The sequence below is a fragment of the Dermacentor albipictus genome, chromosome 5 (assembly GCF_038994185.2).
Source record: "Dermacentor albipictus isolate Rhodes 1998 colony chromosome 5, USDA_Dalb.pri_finalv2, whole genome shotgun sequence".
Taxonomy (NCBI): Eukaryota; Metazoa; Arthropoda; class Arachnida; order Ixodida; family Ixodidae; genus Dermacentor; species Dermacentor albipictus.
The window spans coordinates 4,011,121-4,038,904 of NC_091825.1; the positions used below are offsets into that span (position 1 = coordinate 4,011,121).

Here is a 27,784-nt window from a genome sequence, read left to right on the forward strand (position 1 = left end):
TCGGATTCCTGATTAATAAGAATATAGCTGGTAACATACACGAATTCTATAGCATTAACGAGAGGGTGGCAGGTCTTGTTGTGAAACTTAATAAGAGGTACAAAATGAAGATTGTACAGGTCTACGCCCCTACATCCAGTCATGATGATCAGGAAGTCAAAAGCTTCTATGAAGACGTGGAATCGGCGATGGGTAGAGTGAAAACTAAATACACTATACTAATGGGCGACTTTAATGCGAAGGTAGGCAAGAAGCAGGCTGGAGACAAGGCCGTGTGGGAATATGGCATAGGCACTAGGAATATCAGGGGAGAGTTATTAGTAGAGTTTGCGGAACAGAATAATATGAGGATAATGAATACCTTCTTCCGCAAGCGGGATAGCCGAAAGTGGACGTGGAGGAGCCCGAACGGCGAGACTAGAAATGAAATAGACTTCATACTCTGCGCTAACCCTGGTATCATACAAGATGTGAACGTGCTCGGCAAGGTGCGCTGCAGTGACCACAGGATGGTAAGAACTCGAATTAGCCTAGGCCTGAGGAGGGAACGGAAGAAACTGGTGCATAAGAAGCCGATCAATGAGTTAGCGGTAAGAGGGAAAATAGAGGAATTCCAGATCAAGCTACGGAACAGGTATTCGGCTTTAACTCGGGAAGAGGACCTTAGTGTTGAAGCAATGAACGACAATCTTGTGGGCATCATTAAAAAGTGTGCAATGGAAGTCGGTGGGAACTCCGTTAGGCAGGATACCAGTAAACTATCGCAGGAGATCAAAGATCTGATCAAGAAACGCCAATGTATGAAAGCCTCTAACCCTACAGCTAGAATAGAACTGGCAGAACTTTCGAATTTAATCAACAAGCGTAAGACAGCTGACATAAGGAAGTACAATATGGATAGAATTGAACACGCTCTCAGGAACGGAGGAAGCCTAAAAACAGTGAAGAAGAAACTAGGAATTGGCAAGAATCAGATGTATGCGTTAAGAGACAAAGCCGGCAATATTGTCACGTGGTGGTGACGTGGAATAACACAGTAGCAATACTGTGAACGACAAATCTAACCTTTATTGGGCGAACCTGTGCCCACAAAACAGGCTACACTTATAGCACAACGATAGCGGCGAACACGCTCGGCGATCGTCGAAAAACTGATCAGCGGGTCAAGCGCATCGGCTTTTATAGATCAGTCGTCGAATGTTCCAGATTAACTGATGGGACCTGCGTGTCTTCCACGAAGTTCTACACCATTCGTGTCACGCGATGAAATCTGATAACACAAGGTTCGGCGACAACAGACACGCAGATAGAAGCGTCGATAACTTTCCAGAAACGTCGGATACATGCAGGCGCGTCCCTCGCTCTGCGATTACAGTTGTTAAGCGGCGAAACGTGGTTGCCCGATAAAGATAAGTACACGTGTCATTACCCCCCTCTTAAAAAGCATCGACCCGATGCTGCAAACAAACGAAAGTAACAAAGAAAAGCGCTCGTAGCAAAGAAAACAACAAACTAAGGAAGTTCATCAGCGTCCGTAAAATGGTTTAAGGCGCACCACGTGGACCACTTCAGATCGTGCGCGGCGCCGCTGTGAGTGCGAAATGCCGTCTGGCACGACCTCATAGTCTAGTGCGCCAATACGTCGGATGACCTTGTAGGGTCCGAAATAGCGTCGCAGCAGCTTCTCACTGAGTCCTCGCCGGTGTATCGGGGTCCATACCCAAACACGGTCGCCGGGCTGGTACTCGACGAAACGTCGTCGGAGGTTGTAGTGTCGGCTGTCGGTACGCTGCTGGGTCTTGATCCGTAGGCGGGCGAGCTGTCGGGCTTCTTCGGCGCGTTGGAGATAGGTAGCGACGTCAAGATTCTCCTCGTCAGTGACGTGCGGCAGCATGGCGTCGAGCGTCGTCGTCGTAAACCTGCCGTAAACCAACTTGAATGGCGTGATCTATGTTGTTTCTTGCACCGCCGTGTTGTAGGCGAAGGTGACATACGGCAGGACCGCGTCCCACGTCTTGTGCTCGACGTCGACGTACATTGCTAGCATGTCGGCGAGGGTCTTGTTCAGGCGCTCCGTGAGACCATTCGTCTGCGGATGGTAGGCAGTTGTCCTCCTGTGGCTCGTCTGGCTGTACTGCAGAATGGCTTGGGTGAGCTCTGCTGTAAAAGCCGTTCCTCTGTCGGTGATGAGGACTTCTGGGGCACCATGTCGCAGCAGAATGTTCTCGACGAAAAATTTCGCCACTTCGGCTGCACTGCCTTTCGGTAGAGCTTTGGTTTCAGCAAAGCGGGTGAGGTAGTCCGTCGCCACGATGATCCACTTATTCCTGGATGTTGACATCGGAAACGGCCCCAACAAATCCATCCCAATCTGCTGGAATGGTCGACGAGGAGGTTCGATCGGCTGTAGTAATCCTGCTGGCCTTGTCGGTGGTGTCTTGCGTCGTTGACAGTCTCTGCATGTCTTGACGTAACGGGCGACGTCGGCGGTCAGACGCGGCCAGTAATACTTTTCCTGTATCCTCGACAGCGTCCGGAAGAATCCGAGGTGCCCAGCGGTTGGATCGTCGTGTAGGGCGTGCAGTATTTCTGGACAGAGCGCTGACGGCACCACAAGAAGGTAGCTGGCGTGGACTGGTGAGAAGTTCTTCTTCACGAGCAGGTTGTTTCGTAGCGTGAACGAAGACAACACGCGCTTAAATGCCCTAGGGACAACGTCGGTGTTCCCTTTCAAATACTCGACGAGGCCTTTTAGCTCCGGGTCTGCTCGTTGCTGTTTAGTGAAGTCTTCCACGCTTATTATCCCAAGGAAGGCGTCGTCGTCCACGTCGTCTTGCGGCGGGGGATCGATTGGGGCGCGTGATAAGCAGTCGGCGTCGGAGTGTTTTCTTCCGGACTTGTATATTACCGTTACGTCATATTCTTGTAGCCTGAGGCTCCACCGCGCCAGCCGTCCTGAAGGGTCCTTTAAGTTAGCTAGCCAACACAACGCGTGGTGGTTGCTGACGACTTTGAATGGCCTGCCATAGAGGTAAGGGCGGAATTTAGCTGTAGCCCAAATGATGGCGAGGCATTCCTTTTCAGTCGTAGAATAATTGCTTTCCGCTTTTGACAGCGACCGGCTAGCATACGATATCACCCGTTCAAGTCCTTCTTTCCTCTGGACTAGGACGGCACCGAGGCCTAGGCTACTGGCGTCAGTGTGGATTTCAGTATCGGCGTCCTCGTCGAAGTGTGCAAGTACCGGCGGCGACTGCATGCGTCGTTTGAGTTCTTGAAATGCGTCGGCCTGCGGCGTTTCCCAATTGAACTCGACATCAGATTTCGTTAGATGTGTTAGCGGCTCCGCGATGCGCGAAAAGTCCTTGACAAAGCGCCTATAGTAGGCACACATGCCAAGGAATCTGCGCACTGCCTTCTTGTCGATTGGCTGCGGGAACTTTGCGATGGCAGCTGTCTTCTGCGGGTCAGGGCGTACTCCAGATTTGCCGATGACATGGCCTAGGAATAGAAGCTCATCGTAAGCGAAGCGACACTTTTCCGGCTTCAGGGTGAGCCCTGATGACTTGATGGCCTCTAATACTGTCGCAAGCCGCTTAAGGTGATCGTCGAAATTTGCGGCGAAGACGACGACGTCATCCAAGTAAACAAGACAGGTCTGCCACTTCAATCCTGCTAAAACCGTGTCCATCACGCGCTGGAACGTTGCAGGCGCCGAGCACAGTCCAAATGGCATAACCTTGAATTCATAGAGGCCGTCTGGCGTGATGAAGGCGGTCTTTTCGTGATCCCTTTCGTCGACTTCTATTTGCCAGTAGCCAGACTTGAGGTCCATCGATGAGAAGTATTTAGCATTGCAGAGCCGATCTAATGCGTCGTCTATCCGTGGGAGGGGCTATACGTCTTTCTTCGTGATTTTGTTCAGTCGACGATAATCGACGCAGAAACGTAGGGTTCCGTCCTTTTTCTTCGCTAAAACAACTGGAGACGCCCACGGGCTTTTCGACGGCTGGATGACGTCGTCGCGCAGCATTTCGTCGACTTGTTGTCTTATAGGTTCGCGTTCTCACGTCGAAACTCGGTAAGGGCTCTGGCGTAGTGGTCGAGCGCTCTCTTCGGTGATTATGCGATGCTTTTCGACTGGTGTTTGTCGAATCCTTGATGACGTCGAAAAGCAGTCTTTGTATCGTCGAAGCAGACTTCTGAGCTGTTGCTGCTTAATCACGGGGAGACTTGGATTTATGTTGAAGTCTGGCTCGGGAACTGCGGTCGTCGGGGTAGATGCAACAGAATCCGAGAGGACAAAGGCATCGCTGGTTTCCTGTATTTCCTTGATGAATGCGATCGTCGTGCCCTTGTTGATGTGCTTGAACTCCTGGCTGAAGTTTGTCAGCAACACTCTCGTGTTTCCTCCGTGCAGTCGAGCGATCCCTCTTGCGACGCAAATTTCACGGTCGAGTAGTAGACGTTGGTCGCCTTCAATGACGCCTTCTACGTCAGAGGGTGTTTCGGTGCCGACCGAAATAACGATGCTGGAGCGAGGCGGGATGCTCACTTGATCTTCGAGCACACTCAAGGCGTGGTGGCTACAAGGGCGCTCCGATGGTATCGCTTGATCTTCCGACAGCGTTATTGACTGTGACTTCAGGTCGATGATGGCGCCTTGTTGGTTCAGGAAGTCCATGCCGAGAATGACGTCTCGTGAACACTGTTGCAGGATAACGAAGGTGGCAGGGTAAGTCCGGTCATGAATGGTAATTCTTGCCATGCAGATTCCAGTCGGCGTAATGAGGTGTCCTCCAGCGGTTCGAATTTGAGGGCCTTCCCATGCAGTCTTAACCTTCTTCAACTGGGCGGCGATGTGTCCACTCATGACGGAGTAATCAGCCCCTGTGTCGACTAAGGCGGTAACTGCGTGGCCGTCGAGTAGTACGTCGAGGTCGGTGGTTCTTTGTCTGGCGTTGCAGTTGGGTCTTGGCGTCGGATCACGGCTGCGTCGTGTTAAGCTGAAGCTGGAACGTCGCGTCGTCAGGTTGTCTTTCGCCGTCGTATTCTTTACTTCCAGACTTCGTCGGGACGGCGGCGTGTCGTTATATCGTCGAGGTAGTTTCTTCGGCGTCTTCGTCGGCGGCGGAGGATCTTCGTCAGTTCGACGAACAGCAACCGCACCTCCATCGGTTGCTGCTTTTAGTTTTCCGGATATGGGCTCGCTGACCGGCCCCGAGCTGGGCCAGTGTATGGTCGGCGCTGCGGCGACAGGTAGCGGCCTGGTGACGGCGAACGGGATGGTCGTCGAGGGCTCCATTGTGTAGCGGCGAGGTAGTCGGCGATGTCACGTGGGTGCTCTCCAAGCTGTGGACGCGGCGCGTTGACTGCGAAACCTCGCAGTCCCATTTCCCGATATGGACATCGTCGGTAGACGTGACCCGCTTCCCCGCAGTGGTAGCAGAGCGGGCGGTGGTCAGGAGTGCGCCAAACGTCGGTCTTCCTCGGGTAGGTGCGCTGGGCGACGGGTGGGCGCGTTGGCGGCGGCGGACGACGGAATTGCGTCGTTGCAGGACCCTGGCGTGGTCTCGGAGGGGGACCTTGACGGCGTACGACGGCGGCGTAGGTCATCGCTTCGGGCTGTGGTTGCGGTAATTGGGGTTGCACCTCCGGGACTCCAAGCGACCGCTGAACCTCATCTTTGACGATGTCGGCAATCGAAGCCACTTGGGGCTGCGACGAAGGCAGGACCTTGCGCAGTTCTTCGCGCACAATGGCCCTGATGGTCTCCTGAAGGTCGTTGGAATCCAGTCCTTGGATGGCGTACTGTGGCGTGAGCCCCTGGCGGTTATATTGCCGGGTGCGCATCTCCAAAGTTTTCTCGATTGTCGATGCCTCTGCAGAAAACTCAGCTACGGTCTTCGGTGGGTGACGAATAAGTCCTGCGAAAAGTTCTTGCTTGACGCCCCGCATCAGGAAGCGGACTTTTTTCTCCTCTGACATTTCCGGGTCGGCGTGCCGGAAAAGACGGGCCATCTCCTCCGTGAAGATCGCGATCGTCTCGTTTGGCAGCTGCACTCTGATTTCTAGTAGTGCTTGGGCTCGCTCTTTTTGTACGACGCTTGTGAACGTTTGTAAGAAGCCGCTTCGGAACAGGTCCCATGTCGTTAAAGTGGCTTCTCGATTCTCGAACCAGGTCCTGGCGGCGTCTTCCAGTGCGAAATAGACATGCCGCAGCTTGTCGTCGCTGTCCCAACTGTTAAACGTAGCGACCCTCTCATACGTCTCGAGCCAGGTTTCCGGGTCCTCGAATGTTGATCCGCGGAACGTCGGAGGGTCCCTGGGCTGCTGCAGCACAATGGGGGACGCTGGGGCTGCCATTGGGGTTGCCTTGTCCACAATCTTTTTTGGTCTTCTCAGGTAGAAGTCCGTGCTCCGGGGGCAGTCCTTGCAGTCGGCGGCTAGCACGCTGGTCTTGGGCGACGTCGGTTTTGTCGTCGGGCTTCGGGCTAGGATCGCGGCTTTGCGGGGGCGTTCGGTACATGAACGCGCAAGCACCTCCACCAGATGTCACGTGGTGGTGACGTGGAATAACACAGTAGCAATACTGTGAACGACAAATCTAACCTTTATTGGGCGAACCTATGCCCACAAAACAGGCTACACTTATAGCACAACGATAGCGGCGAACACGCTCGGCGATCGTCGAAAAACTGATCAGCAGGTCAAGCGCGTCGGCTTTTATAGATCAGTCGTCGAATGTTCCAGATTAACTGATGGGACCCGCGTGTCTTCCACAAAGTTCTACACCATTCGTGTCACGCGATGAAATCTGATAACACAAGGTTCGGCGACAACAGACACGCGGATAGAAGCGTCGATAACTTTCCAGAAACGTCGGATACATGCAGGCGCGTCCCTCGCTCTGCGATTACAGTTGTTAAGCGGCGAAACGTGGTTGCCCGATAAAGATAAGTACACGTGTCAATATCATTACTAATATGGATGAGATAGTTCAAGTGGCTGAGGAGTTCTATAGAGATTTATACAGTACCAGTGGCACCCACGACGATAATGGAAGAGAAAATAGTCTAGAGGAATTCGAAATCCCACAGGTAACGCCGGAAGAAGTAAAGAAAGCCTTGGGAGATAGGCAAAGGGGGAAGGCAGCTGGGGAGGATCAGGTAACAGCAGATTTGTTGAAGGATGGTGGGCAGATTGTTCTAGAGAAACTGGCCACCCTGTATACGCAATGCCTCATGACGTCGAGCGTACCGGAATCTTGGAAAAACGCTAACATAATCCTAATCCATAAGAAAGGGGACGCGAAAGACTTGAAAAATTATAGACCGATCAGCTTACTGTCCGTTGCCTACAAACTATTTACTAAGGTAATCACAAATAGAATCAGGAACACCTTAGACTTCTGTCAACCAAAGACCAGGCAGGATTCTGTAAAGGCTACTCAACAATAGATCATATTCACACTATCAATCAGGTGATAGAGAAATGTGCGGAACATAACCAACCCTTATATATAGCTTTCATTGATTACGAGAAAGCGTTTGATTCTGTCGAAACCTCAGCAGTCATGGAGGCATTACGGAACCAGGGTGTAGATGAGGCGTATGTAAAAATACTGAAAGATATCTATAGCGGCTCCACAGCCACCATAGTCCTCCATAAAGAAAGCAACAAAATCCCAATAAAGAAAGGTGTCAGGCAGGGAGATACGATCTCTCCAATGCTATTCACAGCGTGTTTACAGGAGGTATTCAGAGACCTGGATTGGGAAGAATTGTGGATAAAAGTTAATGGAGAATACCTTAGTAACTTGCGATTTGCTGATGATATTGCCTTGCTTAGTAACTCAGGGGACCAATTCCAATGCATGCTCAATGACCTGGAGAGGCAAAGCAGAAGAGTGGGTCTTAAAATTAATCTGCAGAAAACTAAAGTAATGTTTAACAGTCTCGGAAGAGAACAGCAATTTACAATTGGTAGGGAGGCACTGGAAGTGGTAAGGGAATACATCTACTTAGGGCAGGTAGTGACGGCGGATCCGGATCATGAGACGGAAATAATCAGAAGAATAAGAATGGGCTGGGGTGCGTTTGGCAGGCATTCTCAGATCATGAACAGCAGGTTGCCATTATCCCTCAAGAGAAAAGTCTATAATAGCTGTGTCTTACCAATACTCACCTACGGGGCAGAAACCTGGAGGCTTACGAAAAGGTTCTACTCAAATTGAGGACGACGCAACGAGCTATGGAAAGAAGAATGATAGGTGTAACGTTAAGGGATAACAAAAGAGCAGATTGGGTGAGGGAACAAACGCGAGTTAATGACATCTTAGTTGAAATCAAGAAAAAGAAATGGGCATGGGCAGAACATGTAATGAGGAGGGAAGATAACCGATGGTCATTAAGGGTTACGGACTGGATTCCAAGGGAAGGGAAGCGTATCAGGGGGCGGCAGAAAGTTAGGTGGGCTGATGAGATTAAGAAGTTTGCAGGGATGGCACGGCCACAATTAGTACATGACCGAGGTTGTTGGAGAAATATGGGAGAGGCCTTTGCCCTGCAGTGGGCGTAACCAGGCTGCTGCTGCTGATGATGATGAGAGGCAATCAAATTAAAGCTGAAAGCATGGGCAGATAATAATGGCATCTTGGGCCAAACTTCAGAATGTCCTCACAATAGGTAGGCGTCTAGATAACTTATTTGTCCTTACTCAGTCTATTGAACTATCCAGAGTAGAAACGAGACCGTTACATGTCGCCTTTCGGACATTACAGGAGTGTACAAGCATAGACCGCAACATTTGGTGGGATATTCTGGAAGGGGAAGGCTTAGGTGACGATTGTCTACAGCTTTTGAGAGAGATTTACCTAGAAAATACGATTAGCGTTGATCGAGAAGGGATGAGGAGCGAGGAGAAAGTTGAGATCGACAAGGGACTGAGGCAGAGGTGCCCCTTATCCCTACTGCTGTTTATGATGTACATGGTGACGATGGAAAGGGTGCTAGAGAGAAGTAATATTGAGTTTAATCTCTCGTACGTACAGGCAGCTACAGCAGTAGAGCAGCAGCTTTCAGGTTTGTTTTATGCGGATGACATTGTGTTGCTAGCTAACAAGCAAAGTGATAGGCAACGTCTGGCTAATATCTGTGGACAGAAAGGCGGGAACATAGGTCTGAAATTTAGCGATAAATAATCAAGTGTTATGGTACTCAATGAAAACAGTGAACTGGCAATGTAAATACATGGCCAGGAAATACCCCGTGCAACATAATATAGATACCTTGGTATATGGATAAAGGAAGGCAGTAGATATATGTAAACACAGGAAAAAACAATAACAGTAAAGGGGAAGAGAAATGCGGCCATAATGAAGCACAGAGTGCTATGTGGATACAATAGGCACGAGGTGCTCCGGGGTATGTGCAAAGGTGCGATGGTTCCAGGACTTTCACGTGGGAATGCGGTTGTTTGCTTGAAATCAGTGCTACAACCAGGGCTCGATAGCAACCAAACGTCAGTGGGGCGCCTCGCATTGGGCGCTCGGGAAGACTACAAATGAAGCTGTGCAGAGTAATATGGGTTGGACTAGATTCGTAGGGGGGAAGCTCACAGTAAAATTGATTATAAAGAACGACTGAGGGATATGGAAGCAAGTAAATGGGCTGGGTGAGTGTTCAGGTATTCGTACAGAAAAAATGTTTGTTCACTGTGGAGAAAAGAACTAGGAAGCTTACCAGCAAGTATACGACCTGTATGGTGAGCAACATGGCAACAAAGAACGTCAAGCGAAAAATCTGAGAGGCTGAGACAATCTTATGGGTAGTGGCAATGGAAAAGAAACCTGCTATGAGTAACTACCTAAGACGAAAAAATGAAAGCAGGAAAGAAATAATTTATGATAACTCAAAGGGAAACTCTACTTTTCGAAGCGAGATTAGGCTGTCTTAGAACATGCACTTACAAAGTGAGATACAACAAGGAAGAAAAAGCATGTGCATGCAGTGGCAAAGCTAGAGAAACTATGGAGCATGTTTTATGTTAGAATGTGAGGATATCTGCCCAGCAGTCTATTTAGGCACCTCTGGCCTCCTTGAAGCCCTTGGGTTTAGCGAGAGCAGGGGGAAAGTAAACTTTCTGCAATAGCGATTAGTATGAGGCATTTGGAAGATTGTTAGAAGTACGGAAACGACAAACAGTGGAGGCGTACAAAAATAAAGTTCACAATAGGGGTTCAGAAAGTTTGGTTATGAGAATGCATTGTGGATTTTTCTTTGCTTTTTTTTGCCATAGCTAGGACATTATACAATATAATAACAAGGGCTTGGTGGTGCAACCCAACAACCCCGTTCGTGCGTAGCCTCCATCCATCCAGCAAAAGCACAAGCAGTAATAGTGTCTGCCTTGTCACTTTCAGTGAACCACATTTTGGTGGTGCTTAGAAGAAAAACAAATTTCTAATTGCTCACGAAGTAGTTTGGCATAGTATTTGGTGATTGAAAGGGTGTGTCTGGCAGGTCAAGAGGGCATCCAGATCAGCCAGCATAAAAAGATGATGGAGATGACGACGCATGGTTTGTGGCGTGAGCAAGACATAGCTGTTCCTGCACTCCAGATGCAGGCATGAGTTTTCCTGACCTTCCACCTGGCTGGTACCAGCCAGGCATTTGATATGGTCCTCGTGCTGCTGTTATGCCACATGGTTGATTTAATCAGCTTAAGGCACAGGTTCACCTCATAGGCCATGTGGTGTTGCCACCTCTGCCCTCGGGTGTTTATCAAGAAGTGGCCATCGCAGAACCATTTGGCAACAGCATGAATGCATGTGCCTCCAGCAGCTCCTCTCTACCAAACGGTGCTTTGAATAGCAGCCTTTGCAAGTTCTCAGCAGCATGTGGTGGCTTTAGCATACCTGATAACTCTGCCAAATATTGTGTAATGTTTACTAATTCAGTCATGTTTTATGAATTGACTGTTTCATTTTCATGAAAAATAACTTGAGTTTGTGAATTCTCGTTGGTCTCCAACAGTACCCTCAAATGTGTTCCTTGTGAATAATGTTGGACATTGGGCCTGTTGGTGTGACATACTGAAGGCCTTGAACGCATAGCACTGTGTGTGTGTGTGTGTGTGTGTGTGTGTGTGTGTGTGTGTGTGTGTGTGTGTGTGTGTGTGTGGGTGTGTGTGGGTGTGGGTGTGGGTGTGGGTGTGTGTTGGATGGCCCTCACCTAAGGCTTTCAGCACCTTCTGAATGTGGAGGGACACCTGAGGCGTACTTCCTTTGAAAAAGCATTTCCTGGAGCAGGCGAAATCCATGGAAAAAGTCACTATTATCTAACAAACATGCTTCTCAATTTGTGCTATTTCAAGTTTGCTGCTGCATCTAAAGGTGAATCATCCTTAATGTATCCCACAAAAAGTGTGGACTTGCGGCAAACTTCAAAATAGGTGTGCGCTATTCCCTCCCTTCCAGTGTTGTGCCTTCCAGTGTTTTGCACGCAAGTTGGCATGTATGCTTTATTGGGGTATTACTCAAGTTCGCGCATGCACACCTGACCCTTCTCTGGATCGCACAGCGCCAGCGGAGCGGCAGTCGCTTGCTAGCTCTTTCACAGCGGCCCTAACAGTCAAAGCTGTGACCCCTAACCCACGGTTCGCAGTGAGTTGCGACCAAGGCTGGTTCAGGCCAGAGGGACAGGGTGAGTCTCAGGCTTAATGTGTTTATTCACCATATAGTACAATACCGACAGAGCAACAGCAGCAAACACAAATAGAAATACAAAACCACAGCGGCGGAGTGTTCCACATGTCTGAGGCGAAAGAAACTGTACAATGCTGGAAACCACAAAAGAAGCTGATAAGGGTTCAGCTCACCCAGAGTGAATCCGCGCTCGGGCCCTGGGGCGGTCAGTCGCTCACGAAGGCCGAGCGCTGCAGGGGGACGGCGTGTGGCGGTTGCAGCGGCTGAATTGAGATGCGGTCAGTCGTAAACTCCTCAGCCCAAAGACCAAGATGCATTGGGGGAATAGCGCTTCTCTCCGAGTGGCGGAGAGGGAGTCTCCCCGGTTCCAAGAAAGGGAAAGGAGGAAACGGGAACGCCGCCGCAGCCTTGGGCTCCGGCGGCGCGGCCAGGCGCGAAGAGCAGCAGGAGTGGTGAACGTGCCTTCTCCCCGCTACTCTCCACGAGCGAGCACGTGATTATGGCGTGATAACCGTGTGGCTGCTCTGGAGATATCAGGATGTGCGTGCGATCCCACAGCTTTTAGACAAGAGCAACATTAGCATGCATCCTACCATTTTCAGCGAGTTCAGTCAGAAGCATGCTGGCTGTGACCCATCACACTGTAGCATGTGGTCCTCCTGTTTCTTCCATGCTGCTTTTTTTGGCAGTGTGTGAACCTGACCACATGCTGCAGCTGGGCACAACATGGCCATCATCGAGTACTGGGGCCCCGCCTACATGTTTGTCATGAGGGCTATTCCAGAAGACAACTGCCACCTGCACGCACTGTTCAAACACGTGCTGCAAAATGGCCTCTGAGCTGTAGTCATCTCTTCATTGGGACTGTTGTCTCATGCTCAACTAGTTTCGTACCTTACTGCACAAAGCTGCTGCTTGCCAGGCCTCTTCACAGCACAAGCCCCAATCTTTAGAAGCCGCGGCCAGCTTTATGGCTCGCAGTTAAGGTGCTCCTCCTCCATTTAAGATTAGGCACAAATCACTGCCGAGCCATGGCAACTGTGCCGATGGCAGGAGTGTCAAGTTCTTGACTGCTTACCCACGGTGCTACTGGGTTGCTTGGCAGCTTTTTTCGGTGCTCGATTTCAGTTCGCTAGTAACTTGTTTTCTTCCAATGATGTGCCAGCCCTGCCACACCACCTACAGGATGGTGCCCGATTGCGCCTTGCCTCTCTGTGTGTAACTTTCGTGCACCCCAACCTTGTATCTTTCGCTGGTGTGATGCCATCGAGGCATCATAAGGCTACAGTAGAGTCGGCTACCGTTCTGTTGACAGCCCAAAGGGGGGTTGACAGTCTGAATCGCATGTAACTAGCCTGCTTGGAGATGCATGGTTTACCCATGGTCCTTTGCACCGTCAGTTTGGCATGTGCCAGGGGCTGTGTCTATTTCGATGTCTTCGCCCTGTAGCACCCATGGCTGGTCAGTGAGGATTGACCTGTTAAGAGGAGGACAATAACAACACTGATGGTGGATTTGTTTTGGAAAACAGGTCTTGTGCTAGTGTGCTGTTCCTACAAGTACTTTGCCAGTGCAGAAATACTTTTTGTGCGGTAATCTCTGTGGTCCAGCAAGTGTGGTATATTGACGTGGCAGAGTTTGCCATGGTTAGCATTTTACGTTATTCGCGATCCCTCCTGGTGCTACTGCTGTTCCATACTGATCAAGACTAGCTTGATAAACAAGGGTCGAGACAGTTCTATTTGGCCGTCTTGTCAAATAGCTCACACTTGGGAAAAAAGTGCCTGATGGTGGGCTCGATGTCAGCACGGCAGCCAGGTGCTCTAACCATTAGGCCACAATCGCACATTTATTTCTATTGGGCTAGCACCAACTACCGCTTTGTGCATGCCCACCCAGTTACAGGCCTAAAGAAAAGTTGAAATGGTTCAGTCACTGCGTGTGCAGGCCTTGCTTTTCAAATCCCATACTGTGTCAGAACCGATGGAGGCCACTTTGGAAGAGCTAGCATTTGGGAATGCCACCCCAAGTGCATTCCACCAGCATTTCAGAACCAGATGTCTGTGTACGCACTAAAATAAGTTGGCACTCTGCCCCTCTATTTTTTAGGCAAGTGGAGCCGATCAGCGTTGCTGACCCTCATGCAAGCTGTGGCAGTGGTTGAGGGCAAATTGTGACATGCTTCTGTCTTGCATCGCTGTTTGCGCTTGGACTCGGCACGATTGGCCAACTTGCCCAAGCATCCAGTCCAGTCTTGTGATGGCCACACTTTTCATGATGTTATACTGGTTAAGCTGTTATGAGTGAAATCTGCATTTGAGGAACGAAATTTCGTGTAACATTTACTGTCTGTGAGATGTTTTAATGTAATGCTTATGGGTTGGCATCCTCAGTCGGCCATATTGCTCATGATGTACAAAGTTTGTAGCAACCTGTGATGCTACAGCAGCTAAAGTGTGAGCAGTATCTATTCCCCACAAAATTAAAGCGATATGCTCAGGCAGTGAGAGGCAACTTTGCATGCCTGTGCCACAGGCCCCATGCATGAGCCATGGACTGGTAATAGAGGCAGAGACGGGCAGTGCCGATGCAGGGTTTGCTTTTGTATTTTTGCTTACAAACAGGGTCTTGGATGATTATGTCATATCAAATTCTTCTTGTAGAAGGAGGGGGAAGTGCTCAGTGTCGAATGTTCCTAGGAGCGGGAGATGTCCAGGAGTCGTCTGGGCCACCTGAAGCCGTGCTGCGCTTGGTGCGAGGACAACCGCAAGGATCTGAGGCACGCCATAACCGTTGGCCACGTGCGCAAGGAGTTCTGCTCCGAGAACTGCTTGCACGAGTTCAAGCGTGTCTATCTCAAGGTAGGACACCCGGTTGCTGCCTTGCGTGAGCCACATCAGATAAGCGTTTTGTACTTTGAGCAGAAGGCTCTTGTTTGGCCGGTAATAATGACGTGCACTTGAGTTGAAAATGATGTCTGCAAGGATGTCTGCCTTCCAACACTCATCTTGGTTTACCTTGATCACAGGAGGCTTATGGGCCTCTTCGTTTATCAGTCACTGATAGTCCCACACTGCTTGGGACGTCTGTCCCACATATGATTTGCTCGAACAACTTCAGAAGCTTCACCCACCAATCCGAGAGCTGCCAGAATCTCATTCGTTTTTCATGGACCGGAAGTCTCGAACTGTTCGTGGACTCTCCGAGCTGTCAGCAGATTTTTGCTCGGACAAGCGCAAGCATCTAGCAGGCGACGGTTTTCTTAAAGGGCCCCTCACCAGGCCCCATAGCAAATTTTGGTTATATGCTGGAAGTTGTTACATGTCCTCTAGGGAACGTTCTGCCGCAAAAATTTGAAAAATCGGCTCATAAATAGTCGAGATAGAAATATTTTAGTGCTGTGAACCCACGATTTCAGCAGGTGGGCTCCACTGCCAAGCAAGAAGCTCTCTCCACTCTCCCTGTCTAGCCTACGCAAGTGAAATTCCTTCCCTGTGTTCTCCCATACCAGCCCTCAAGGATCGCATGACGCATACGTAGCAGGCCCCGCTTTCATTTTTTTTCACCTCGCTGTTTTTTTCTTCCTGCGCTACGCATTTCCGCTGACCGTGCCGCGAGCGAGCTGTTGTCTCATTCACGCAGCGCACGATTTTGCGCGGCTGTGCACAAGGAAACATGATTAGCAGTATAATTCAGAACAAGTGGATTGCAGAGTGTGAACACGTGCTGGAACATGGTAGAAAATGGCATAGTTTCGGTACCTGCGCACGTGACCGCCCGACCGTGGGAACAAGCAGACAAAGCAGAAGTACATCTGTCTTGCTTCAATGCAAAGTAAGACAAAAAACACGCAGACATTCTGTTTGTGTGTTTTATTATTTCTGTAAACTTCAGTTCGTCATTTCAAGCAACAGGTCGCACAGATAACAGATGTCTTGAATAATTGTTGAAGCCGCGTGTCACCATGAATGATGTCACACTGCGGACCCGATTACGTAGACGCAGGAGCTCGACTACTTCATTGTCCCTCTCTGGGCCGATTCGCTGCGAGTGAAGAGGGAAACGGCATTCAGATTGAAATTTTAGGCCTTTCCGTGGCACGTAGCGATGTAATTCTTTGCAAACACAATCGTTGGCGCCCATTGTATGCTCTGTGCTTGTCAGCTCAAGATGGCCAGACCTGCTGAGGGGCCCTTTAAAGAGACATGCAGTGTTCGATGCCATGTTTTGTAAAGATGCCGTGTGTTTCTGCATACTTTGCGTGTTCCGGACGGCAAATATTGTGCGCTCAACTATCGCCTCTGTAACATCGGTGGCTTGTGTGCCATCATGCGAGTTTTTCACAAGCGGTTTAATTACTGCAGCTCTAACCTTCATGTTCTCGAAGAGAGATGCACAACAATCAGACACACATGCTAGCTTTTCTTGATGTGTTTCGCGGAATCTGTCGTGCTCATTGCTGTATGCGTAGCAAAAGTGTAGATTTCTCTTTTCAGGTGAGTGAAACTGGTGTGTGAGGAAGCTCATACATTGCATGTGGCTATTTCATGCTGGTAGCTGGTGCAGCGTACAATTGGAGCTTCGCCGATTGCTGTTGACATATATGTTGATCTTTTCTGTTGCCAAGTTCGAGCTTTTGCTTTTTGACGTCTAGGATTAGTAGATGGTGTGTATGCACTCTGTCCTAGATACGTGTCAGGTCTTTACTAGATGGTGTCATGAGCTTTGAGGATATCAGTGGGTGCTTTCTGCATGAACAGCGACGTGGCATGACCGCTATTTTGCCTATGTCCGTGTGTAAATTCCGCTCAAATTTCGCAGCCAATGAGCCAGCTTAATTAGAGTGGTTATGGGGCACGAGGAGTGAGAGCATGACATGAACTGCACTTTCTATTGCAACCACATTCTATTCACTCAGGCTGCTATTCCACTATGCAAGCTTTAATGTTTGTTTAATGGTTGTTACGGTGACATGGCATCTGAGACTTGTTTACCTAGTCTTCTCATGTGCGATGTATCCCTTCTTTATATATATGTTACCATACGTGTATTAAAGATCAATTGTGAGTGAGCGCACGTGATGTGTGTTCCTTTTCTACATCCAGTGTCTTTCTCGTGCTCTAAGTTTTCTGAGACTCCACCGTTTCGGAGACCACACCAATGAATCAGTTGGGTAGGGGGCTATCTATGAGTAGCTAAGAGCACATGATGGCAGCCAGGCGAGTGGCTTCCGATCACGGTGCCTTTGAACGAAACCTTGGACACTCCCCATCAGCTGGATCATGGGACTGTGATGCGCTCTTCGGTCGGGGCTAGTCAGACCGGAAGCCCTAGACGGTTCGCAGAGAGTCTGGGACTGCATAATCAAAAAGGCCCATTCTAGTGGTTCCTTATTTTGCTCCTAAGGTTACCAAAGGGAATCTGGTGCTGGTGTCAGTGCATGCTGCCAGTGCCGAGTTTGGTCCTAAATGGCAGTAATAGAAGTTCTCCGTCAATTGTTTGACTATACTCCGTTCCATGCATGGCAGTCAACACTGTGGAAGCTGTGCAGGAAGTTCGGTCAAGAAAAGTTACCACTCCGTGCGTTCCATGCTTTGCTGTGCGCCAACCAGCATTCGCTTGTGCGAGCATGCATGTGAGGCCCCTCATGGCGGGTTGCGAATAAAAAGCCCGAAAAGAACAACATAAATAAATATGATCTAAAACAACGTATTTGCAGCTGTATACCACAGTGTGTGTTTGTTTCTAAGGATTAAAACTTGTTTAATTTGATTACTGAGCCTATATAAAAAACAGTTGCACACAATTGCTATAAAAAACATTCAACTATATCCCAGTGCGAACAAAGCCACTGCAAAAAGTCTCTCTAGTCTCCACAGCGTTGACCGCTATGTATGGAACTGAGAATAAGAAAATGTTGCTACATGCTGCACCAAATAGTCTCTTTCTTTATATATATTTCACCAAGCTTGTTGCACATGCCTGTTAAAAAGGCCACAACATGACTCAACCTGCTTGTCCGCACAACAGGCTTAATACAATACAATACAAGCTTAATACACCAAAACATGAATTCATGTGTACGACATGCACTCAAGCCAAGCCAGTTGTGTATTTGGCTGTGGTGGCTCAAGTAACCGTGCCAACATGCTAAGCTGTTCGGGGGTAATTTTGGAAGTTGCACACAGGAAGGGCGAGGAGGGAGGGAGAACAAAGTGATAAGTGTACCAAATATATAGGTACTGCTCTAGAGTCACCGTGGATTTCTGAAAGCTGAAAGGCAGTTTTTTGATAAGCATTGCTGTGACATGACAATGTAGTTTCATTTACATGGACACAGAGAAAACTAATTGAAATGCAAGCCATCCGACCTAAGCTCTGGCTAGTATTGTGTTTTTGTGTAATGCTTGCCTATTCATTTGCTATTTATTCTGCTATTTCATAATTTGGTCACATTATCTTTTATCTATATGACACTTTAACACACCCTTGTCACATTATTTTCACTTCTGACAGTGCTGGATTCTCTGGTCACGTTGTAATGTGTCAGTGTGATTCATTCTTTTTATTTGATGTGAACAATAACATAAATGAAGTGATGCATCATTTTGAGAGCACAGTACATCTTCCGAAGAAGCTGTGCCTTGAAAGGCACAGCATCCTGTTTCTTTCACAGGTAGCTGTGAAAGGCAGCTCTTTCACAGAGCTTGAAAGATTTAAAGGGTATGTTCAAAGCTACATTGAAAAGATGCACTGTGCTGGTAGCTTAGGATCAATGCCATCTTCACTAGACACTTGTCATGTTGCTGGTTCTACCATGGCAGCAGCAGCATTAAAATTTATTCATTTAGTACTTCGTTTTTGGTTCACCGAAAATGAAGTTCTAGTTCAGTTCAATTCCATTTGAAGAACTACAAAATGTTTTGTGAACTGGTTCAGCATTTTATCCTCTGGTAATGCGACACAGTCAACAGGAACAGTGATTTTTCCGCAGGCGCTAATTGTACCGAGAGGAGACAAAGATGGACCCCCCGGCACATGTGAGACAGCTGCTGATGCTTATACCTGAATATCAAGCAAACATATTTAATGTTGTAATTTGCAGCAGGCATACACATAGTGGCACATTGGTGTCACTAAAGTGACTTTTTCTTGCGATCCATAATCGCAGTCTTATGCAGTGGTGGGAATGCTGCATGCATGCTACAAATGAAACTGTGGCAAGTGAGCTGAATTCACCGTCAGATTACGGTTGCTACCACCTTGTGCGAAGAATGTTTTTACGTCTATTCTTGCCTACCATATTCTGTCTTTCAGCCACAAGGGCTTGTGGGGTTGTTTGTATATACCTGTTGGGGAGTTCGTGCTTTATCACTGCACTTGCCAACTAATTTTTTGTACACATGATTTTGGGTATGTGCCCAGTTATTTGAATCTGCCAGTGGCAGCACCATCACCTACTTAATTAAACAGTAATAAGTATTTCATTTATTTATTCAGTTTACTCTACAGGCTCGGAGGAGCATTGAGTAGGGGGGGTTACAGAAAAATGACAAATATTTAACGTAAAGAAGGGAACAACATAGTAAGAGAAACAAATAAGTTTGTACATTGGAAAAAAAGGAACACTGTTAAACAAACATTGGAAAAAATACATACAAATTCAAGGAAATACAATGCAAAACAAAGTCCAAAAACAGTGCAAAGGCGAATACAATACAAAGTCGTACAACAAAGTCAAGCGAACATGTGAAGTTCCAAATGTTAACGAAATTTGGCAGGATCTTTTATTGAGACAAGATTATTTGGAAGTCTATTTCATAGTGCGATGGCACGCAGTAATGCAGAGTTATTGCATGACTGTGTGCGGCCAAAAATGCGTCTGAAACTGAGATGATTATGAAGTCGAGTAGATGTGCGAGAAGGAGTTTCAAGCGACAAGTGGCTGGACCATGAGTTATAGCAGTATTTATGAAAGAGGCATAGGAGAGCAACAGAGCGGTGGGAATCCAAGTCCGGCAGGGGAACATCGCATTTAATTTGGGTAATTCTAGATTGACGACTGTAGTTAAAAGTTATAAAGCGTGCAGCACGATTTCGGATGGATTCCAATTTATCTTTTGGGTATTGTTGAGGAGACCAGATCAATGAAGCATATTAAAGTTGAGGGCATACAAAAGTTTGGTAGGCCTGTTGACGGATGGTAGATGGCGAGAGGTGCAGATGACGACATAAAAATCCTAAAGTTCTGTTGGCTTTAGAGCGCATATTTTCTCGATGTGAAAGCTCCAGGCTAGGTTAGTACAAAAATAAATGCCAAGATATTTGTAAGTAGAGTCACGGGGAACTTCCGACGAGCAGATTTTGTAAGGAAACTGAGGATATGATTTCGTACGAGTGAAGGAAAGAACGCAGCACTTCGATGTGTTAAGTGTCATTTGCCATTGGTCGCACCACTGATTAACTAGGTGAAGGTCATTTTGCCAAGTTAGGTGATCATCATGACAGTTAATCGTTCTGTAAATGATGCAATCATCCGCAAAAAGTCGTATGCAGGAGGAAATTTTGCTTGGTAAACCATTTATAAAAATTAGGAAAAGAAGAGGGCCTAGCACACTACCCTGGGGTACACCTGACGTTACAACAGACGTGGAGGAGCTAAAGTTATTCACAGATACGAACTGGTGCCGATTAGATAAGAAATTGCGAAGCCAAGATAATGTTAATGAGTCAATCCTAAGAGCAGTTAATTAAGCTATTAGACGACAGTGAGCAACTCTGTCAAAGGCTCTTGCATAGTCGAGAAAGATGCAATCAATAATTTTGCTGTTATTCATGCCATAATGTAAATCTGACGTAAATTCCGATAGTTGGGTGTCACAAGATAACGCTTTACGGAAACCATGTTGAGTTTGAAAGAAAAAGTTGTTAGATTCAAAATGGTGGGATAAATGGGAGGCAATGATGTGTTCGAGAAGCTTATAACAAATGCATGTTAGTGAAATGGGGCGGTAGTTACCAGGTGAGTGTCTGTTTCCATCTTTGAATGTAGGAATAACTTTGGCTGTCTTCCAGTCAGCAGGAAGAAGACCTGTTGATAAAGTCTGTCGAAAGATGTAGTACAAAATCTGACTGGATATAGCTGACGTGTTCTTTAGAATTTTAGAATTAATATTGTCAATGCCACATGATGTAGACACCTTTAGATCGCGTATTAGTTTTGAAATGCCTTTCAAATGTCGCACAGTCAGTGTTTTAGTGAAGTGGAATGCCATGGACAGTGTGAGTGAAAAAAGTTGCCGCTGTTCAGGATGTCACTTTTACCGTCGTCGTTGGCGAGGCAAATTTCCGGGTCTCAGTTGACATTTGGGTGCAACGAAGAGAAATGCATCAGTGGTAACCCACAAAACAGTGGTGGTTAAAACTCATGAAAGTTCACCACTGGCCAGAATGTTGGCGACCGGCAAACTGTCGGGCAGAGCTTGCTGCTAGTATGTGCACACCAGGTATTGATGAGCTGAAGATCGTGCCTAATGTCTGCCTCTATTGCATTAGCTGGCAACCAGCCAGAAACAGTCTGACTGTGAGCCTAACAGGCAGAATGGCAAAAACTCACGAGCTAGAGAGAAAGCTAGAAACTGAATTCGCCGAAGACTGCCTAAACCACGAGCAGCACACTGTCAAGGTAGCATGGAACTTGAGCACATCGTGGCGATGCACTGAGTACATTGGGTTGCACAACTGGCATGCACAATCACTTACATTACTTAAGTATCACGAAGTTTCAAGTGGACATTATTTTGCTGAAGCACAATACCGACTCAAAGTGTGCAGACAAGTTCTTTGTGCAGAATAAGTTTTGTTTTGTCTGTAATGTGTCTGGCAGGCATGTAAACAATGTTGGAATGCTATCACTTTACATTTAGTGAGATGTGAAAACATCTTCAATTTTACTGTTTAGCTTATCTTGCAAATAGTTGCCAAGCACCACCACCGTTGTTCACGAGCAGCTATACAAGCTTTGCTTATAAAAGTCCCACAGGGTGTGGGATCTGCATGGTTCATACACTTCCTTGAAACCCTTGATTCATGGGCCCTAATACTTCTTGAAAATGAATGTGCTCGTTGATTTCATTGAAAACTCGAGTTGGGGCGACTTCTGGACATTCAAAGTACCAAACTCCATATCAGTGCCATGCTGTGGACGCTATTGTGAAGTGATCCCATGTTCTCTTTGAGAGTTTTGCTGAGCATGTGCAACCTGGCATTTCCACAGCCACTGATAACAGGCTTCTTTAAATTGCCATTGCTGTAGTGATGCTAGATGAAGCCAGATCAAGCAACCAAGGCATACCACTATTTTTCTTTTTTTGCTAGTTGGTTTACATTGCAGCCAATGTGGCTCCGTTTTCGCAGCTTGAGCTCTAGAAATGCCTGGAAACAAGTAAGTTTCAGTTATTTGGCTTTAATCTGACCAATACATTTATCTTGGGGTGTAGCTAGAAACTACAAACCCTCAATGAGCAAAGTGTGTGGTGTGCCACAAAGCAATTGACATTCTACTTTGAAAAGCCACCTGAAAATCTTGAAGCGCCTAGGCTGTTGTGCCACTGCTTAGCTATAAAGAAGAACTGAAAATGTTTATCACTGGTTCGCTGAAGTTTGTTTCACCCTCCTTGAATTGTCCTTAAATTTTGCATCGGATGTATGCACCCTGGATAAGCGTATTTTTATCTGCTTGTATTCTTTATGCCCTGCGGCCAATAAAAGAGGTCTGCCCTTGTTCTATTAGCCTTAGTGCTGAAGCAGTAGTACATTCTAGGCAGTTATTAACCCTTCCAGAATCGCATATCTTAAGAAAATACGTTATCCCAGGATCGGATTTTTTTACTGGAAATTTAAATTCTTTGGACTGTCCTATTTTAATAAAGAAACAAGCAAATTTTTAGGCTACGATAAAGTCGCAAAAATGTTTTAATGTGTGTAGCTTTATACACAGTTTATTGTTGAATATGAATAGACTACAATAATAAATTTTTCACAAATGTAATATTTATACTACAGTGTAACCTCATCAAACCGTAGTTGGCTGGAGCTCAGAAAAAAGTATGTACTAAATGGTAGTACTGTTTAACCGAAATAGCAGGAGATTGCCCACTTACTTGTCGAAAACGGAACTCAGAGGGAGTGTAATGAAAGGGGGGAAAAAAAAAAGTGTATTCACTTTGCGCGACAAAAGTGTTATTTTCGTTTGATGCCGCCACGGCCTAGCATGACGACAGCTGCCTCAAACTTACTGAAGCTGCGTGCCAGCTTTTCAGCCAGCCCCCTATTCTCGGCAAACACTTGCATGGCAGATTCCTCGTTGGCGTTACTTATTCTACGTGCAAGCGCGCAGTAGTGCTACACAAGTCCCGGGGCGCCTTTTTTCATTGCCGGGTGCCGTAGTTCGGAATGCTTTTCGTTTGGAATGGTTACGTTATTGCACCCTGTTCTCGTTGCGACGATTGCGTTCATGAGGCTGACGTAATCCGCAGCTTCTGCCACTGTCAGGCCTGAATCGCCCATGCTGTCTCCGTATTGTATTATCACTGTCGCTAGTCCGCACTTTGGCAGCAACAAAGGCAACGATGGCGAAAAGTCGAACCTCGTAGCCGACATCTCTTTGCTGTCACTGCAGCACTAGCCAGCAACTTCTTCGCATTCCAAATGGCAGACACCGTAGTCAACAGCAGATTCCTGTCGTGTGCCAGCGCCGACTTCTTTGTGTCATGTTCGACAGCACGAACAATGTCTAATTTTTCTTCTATGCTGAGTACCCGGCGTCTTTTTTATCCCAGCGTCGAGATGACGCGAGTCCTCGCTTGCACGACGCCACAACGCTCTCTGCTACGGCGCTGAAATGATGTTGATGTTGATGTGGCTTCACGTGCAAACACACAGGGCGCTTGGAGGCCGTTCCGATTTCTGAGGCTTGTTGTTCTGCCGGGCTGCCTGATGGAGGCGATGCACTGGTGGCTAGAAGGGGGAGGTGTGAATACCGGTGGCGCTTTCCTTCGGGCGCGCGTGACCCCCTTGCGCACCAATGCCACCAGGGGGAATGTGGCGCTGCCGCTCGCGGCGGGGAACTCGTAGCCATGCTGGCCTGCGCCTCCGCTGTCAGTTGGTCTCGGCGCCCCTTTTGGAGTGTTCCTCGCGACAATCCATAATTCGAGGGCCAGATGCAGTCGGCAGTGAAAAAGAAGACGGAGCTTTGTGCTCGGATGTGATACTGGGTGCAAGAAAACACCAGAAAAGGTATCCCTTCCGTGCCCCTGCCTACAAACAAGCGTTTGCCAAACGGGATCGAGTGGTCCCAATGGTCAGGCCAGGCTCATTGAAGCTATGACGTAGAGGTTCCCTGCAGAAGTCATGAGGTTATTTTAACATACTTTTTCTCTCAAAATGGTGCGTGATTGTTCTCTTTGGTATTCCAGACGGGGCAGCAAGAAAGAGGCCACCCTTGATAAAACTCTTCCGTTTCTTGATGAATGGGAGGCTCACTCCAATGGGCTCGGCTTTCTTAGTAACAGTACTTCTGAGGGGCTGACGATGACCATTCATTCAACAAAACACCTTCTAAAGTACCTTACCGACAGTGCTGACATCGTGTACATGATGACTTCGAAACGGAGCCAAGACCGCCTAGAGCAATGTTTTGGCGTTGTGAGACAAATGAGTGGGGCAAACAATCATCCTACCCCACCTCAATTCATTCTAGTCATAAAAGGTATGTATACGTGCAAGCTTGGTAAATAGTACCAATGTTTTGCAGAAGTTCGGCATGCTTAAGTAACAAATGTTGCTTGTGCACATCCAGGTGTCTTAGCTTCTACAGCCTCACAAGGAGCCCCAAGGACGGCAATGTGTCGTCGGATGTCCTGGAGTTATCTGTTGAAGAGGTGCTGGCTGAACAAGAAAGCCACAGTGAAGACAGCGTGAAGGCTGTGTGAACAGATGCCGTGCAAGTGGCTGTGGACCACCAAAGTTGTGTAGAGCACCGCAGCGACGCATGGCTTAAAGTTTATTACATTGCAGGTTATGTGGCGAGAAGGCGTGTTTTGCCCACACATTGTGAAGACTGCAAAGCAGCATGTTTTAGTGATAAAGGCAATATCCCCAGTGAACTTCCATCAGAGGCATCCAAAGAGCGGGACCTTGGGGGCATTTTATATCCCCCAGAATCGTCCTATAAGCTGGTAAATGCCCCTGAAAAGAAACTCACTCGTTCATTCAGTGTAACACGCTTGCATGCCGAAGCTGTGGCCGAAATATTGCAGTCAATTCGTGATATGCCAAAAATTGGTTGCCTGGACCATTCTGCTACCCTGACAGCCTCAGTTACACGTTTTTATTGCCTCACAAGGATTCAATTTTTGCTTAAAGGTGTCAATCAGCTGGGCAGTGAGAAGAAATGGAAAACACTGAAACCTTGTGTGTTGTAAAGTTCTCACTATTTTTTTCCTCACTTGTAAATAAACGATTTCATGACCAGATCTGTTGCTTCACTGTCTGCAGACATGGCAAATTGCTTATATGAGCGTCAAAATGACATGCTACAAGTGTGCAAGTGCAGACAGAAAGTGGCTTGTAAATACGTCGAGACGAATTATCAGGTAATGTCTCTTAATCTGGAGACATTACCTGATACGCATAGGGTGATTGACTACTGTGCGTGACTACGTCATAGGGTGATTGCACAGGGTGAATGACTACTATGTGTGTGTCACGCATAAGGTGATTGAGTGCGGTGATCTAGAGGACGACGGTCGCATTTTCTGGGAGGCGAAATGGAAGGCGCCCGTGTGCCGTATGATGCCAGTGCGCGTTAAAGAACCCGAAGTTGTCGAAATTATTTCGAAGCCGCCCACTAGCCCTTAACACCCTGAGCCGCTTCACGAAATGTGCACAGACAAAACGCGTTTGAATCTCGATACATTGCGAACTGGGCCCGTAAAATTTCACAGGAGTAATGATGTGGTCTGACGTAAGATCGTTTTCATGATAAATATTTATTCTTTGACGCTCGCAGAAAGCCCGGGATATCTGAAACGGGCTCACTTCCACTTCGGTTCTAGAGATGCAGCCGACGCGAGGCTGGCGAGGCGCTCATTTCAGCTGGCTGCTTCCCGCGCCTCGGTCAACAGCGCCGCCCGGCTTCATCGGTGCGCTGTGGAGTCACGTTTTCGCCGCCGGTATTCACACCTCCCCTTCTAGCCACCCTACCGGCGTGTTTATGCAACGAAAAGTGGAAACGCTACGTTTTAACCATTGCATACGCAATAAGCTAGTACGGTTTATGCGGATACAAAACACATTATGTTCAATGGCTGCTGAGTCGGGGATTTGACTTTACTACTTTTAAAACGAAACTACTGTTTAAGTGGGTACGGTTTAATGAGGTTTTACTGTACTTATTTTTGTGTTCTAAATTGATTTGACACAACTAGGGCTCCTATTTTGAAACTGTGGGGTCACCACAGTGCTCTTGAGACAAAGGAATGACAACACAGTAGTGCAAACCATCCCAAGGGCATTAATTGCATCCTTCATACATTAATGCCTGCTAGCTGAATTACAGCACATGGATTATGCCGATGGGTGCACGATAAATCGAGGATGTCAGACTCACCGGGACCGGATAGCGAGTAAATATGTTTGCTCCCATGCTGGACACCAACGCCTAATCGTTTACATTTACGGTCACGCAAACGGTGGCATGTTCAAACGACCGTGTTCGTCCATTCCAGTGTCCGGTTGTCATGAGCTACCGGCAAGGGCTGTATGACAATGTGAAAAAGGCGAAGACACCAGTAGATGAAACGGAGAAGGGGACTCGCAGGTGAGAAGCATGTGAAATGCGAAAGAAGAAGAAATTAAAAAAAAGGAGACGCATGCGGAGATAAGCTGGCATTGCTGACGTGGTCGAGAAGCAAGACAGTGGCATCTCCAGTTGTGCTCTGGAGACGGGAGGCAACAGCTTCGGGAACTATGGACGGGAGAGGGGACGTTCGTGAGTTGGCCAGCAACTACTCCAGTTCCTGAGCCTTGACTGCGTCGCCGTGGCTGTGTTCCGCGGCCCCAGTCCAACTCCACGCTGCCGTAACCGGTTGCTGTCCCATGCCACGAAGGCAATTGCCTGGCCATGTCAGCGGCACAACGGCCGACTGGCCCAGACCGTGTCGGATGCTACGCGGGTCTCTGCGGAAGACTACAGCCTCATCGCTCTTACGGAGGTCAATGCTCATGCTGTGTTGGAACCACGCAGGCCACCATCCTTTGCCACGCTGGGCTGAAGTCTGACACGACTGGTGACAGCCAGAACGTTCATTTGCTCGTGACGTCGTGCTGGTTAGGCGAGTGGAGAAACAATATGCAGCTGTGGGCTTGCTTGTTTTTTATATGTATAGCCAGTTTTTGGAGTGTCTCGTGTGTATAGTGTTTATAGTCTGTCAGGGTAGTTTGCTGTTTTTTTCTTCAAGATAAATGTTCTCTAACATGTTTGAATTGTGTCTCTGTCCATTTCTGGAGCACTGAAATTCATGACATTGGCAGCTAAGTTTTTCTTGGGACACGTCCGTGCCGCTTGCCGACCCCAAGTAAAAGAGAGAGCCTATTATTCCATTTTTCACCCAAGTAACCCTGCTGTTAGATTCGCCCTGGTTGTTCAGTGGATGTGGTGTTGGGCTGCTGAGCACCAGGTCGCGGGATTGAATCCCGGCCACGGCGGTCGCATTTCGATGGGGGCGAAATGCGAAAACACCCGCGTACTTAGATTTAGGTGCATGTTAAAGAACCCCAGGTGGTCCAAATTTCCGGAGTCCTCCACTACGGCGTACCTCATAATCAAAGTGGTTTTGGCATGTAAAACCCCATAATTTAACCCCGATGTTGGATGGTATTAGCATTACAACACTCGTGCCATCTCTTGTAATATGCTGCAACCACACCAATTGCTGTCGATGTTTAGCTATGGGAAGAAGCCATATTACAGGATATGCGAGAGTGGTGAAAACATCAGGAAATGCGTGAGAGTCT

At 47.7% G+C, this 27,784-nt stretch overlaps 1 protein-coding gene across 15 annotated transcripts in view; it reads left to right on the forward strand.

Moving 5' to 3' along the window:
• Nucleotides 1–27,784, forward strand: part of Scm (Polycomb protein Scm) — a 426,899-nt gene that overhangs the window by 6,105 nt on the left and 393,010 nt on the right. For 9 of the 15 annotated variants that reach the window (XM_070538219.1, XM_070538222.1, XM_070538220.1 and 6 more), the window contains one exon: nucleotides 14,407–14,568. The exons of 5 other annotated variants lie outside the window; for them this stretch is intronic. In XM_070538219.1, coding sequence (XP_070394320.1) covers nucleotides 14,416–14,568 — 153 coding nt within the window. In that variant the 5' untranslated portion in view covers nucleotides 14,407–14,415. Of the gene's footprint in view, nucleotides 1–14,406; nucleotides 14,569–27,784 lie in introns of those variants that run through there. One more of the 15 variants, XM_070538228.1, reaches the window with a different exon arrangement.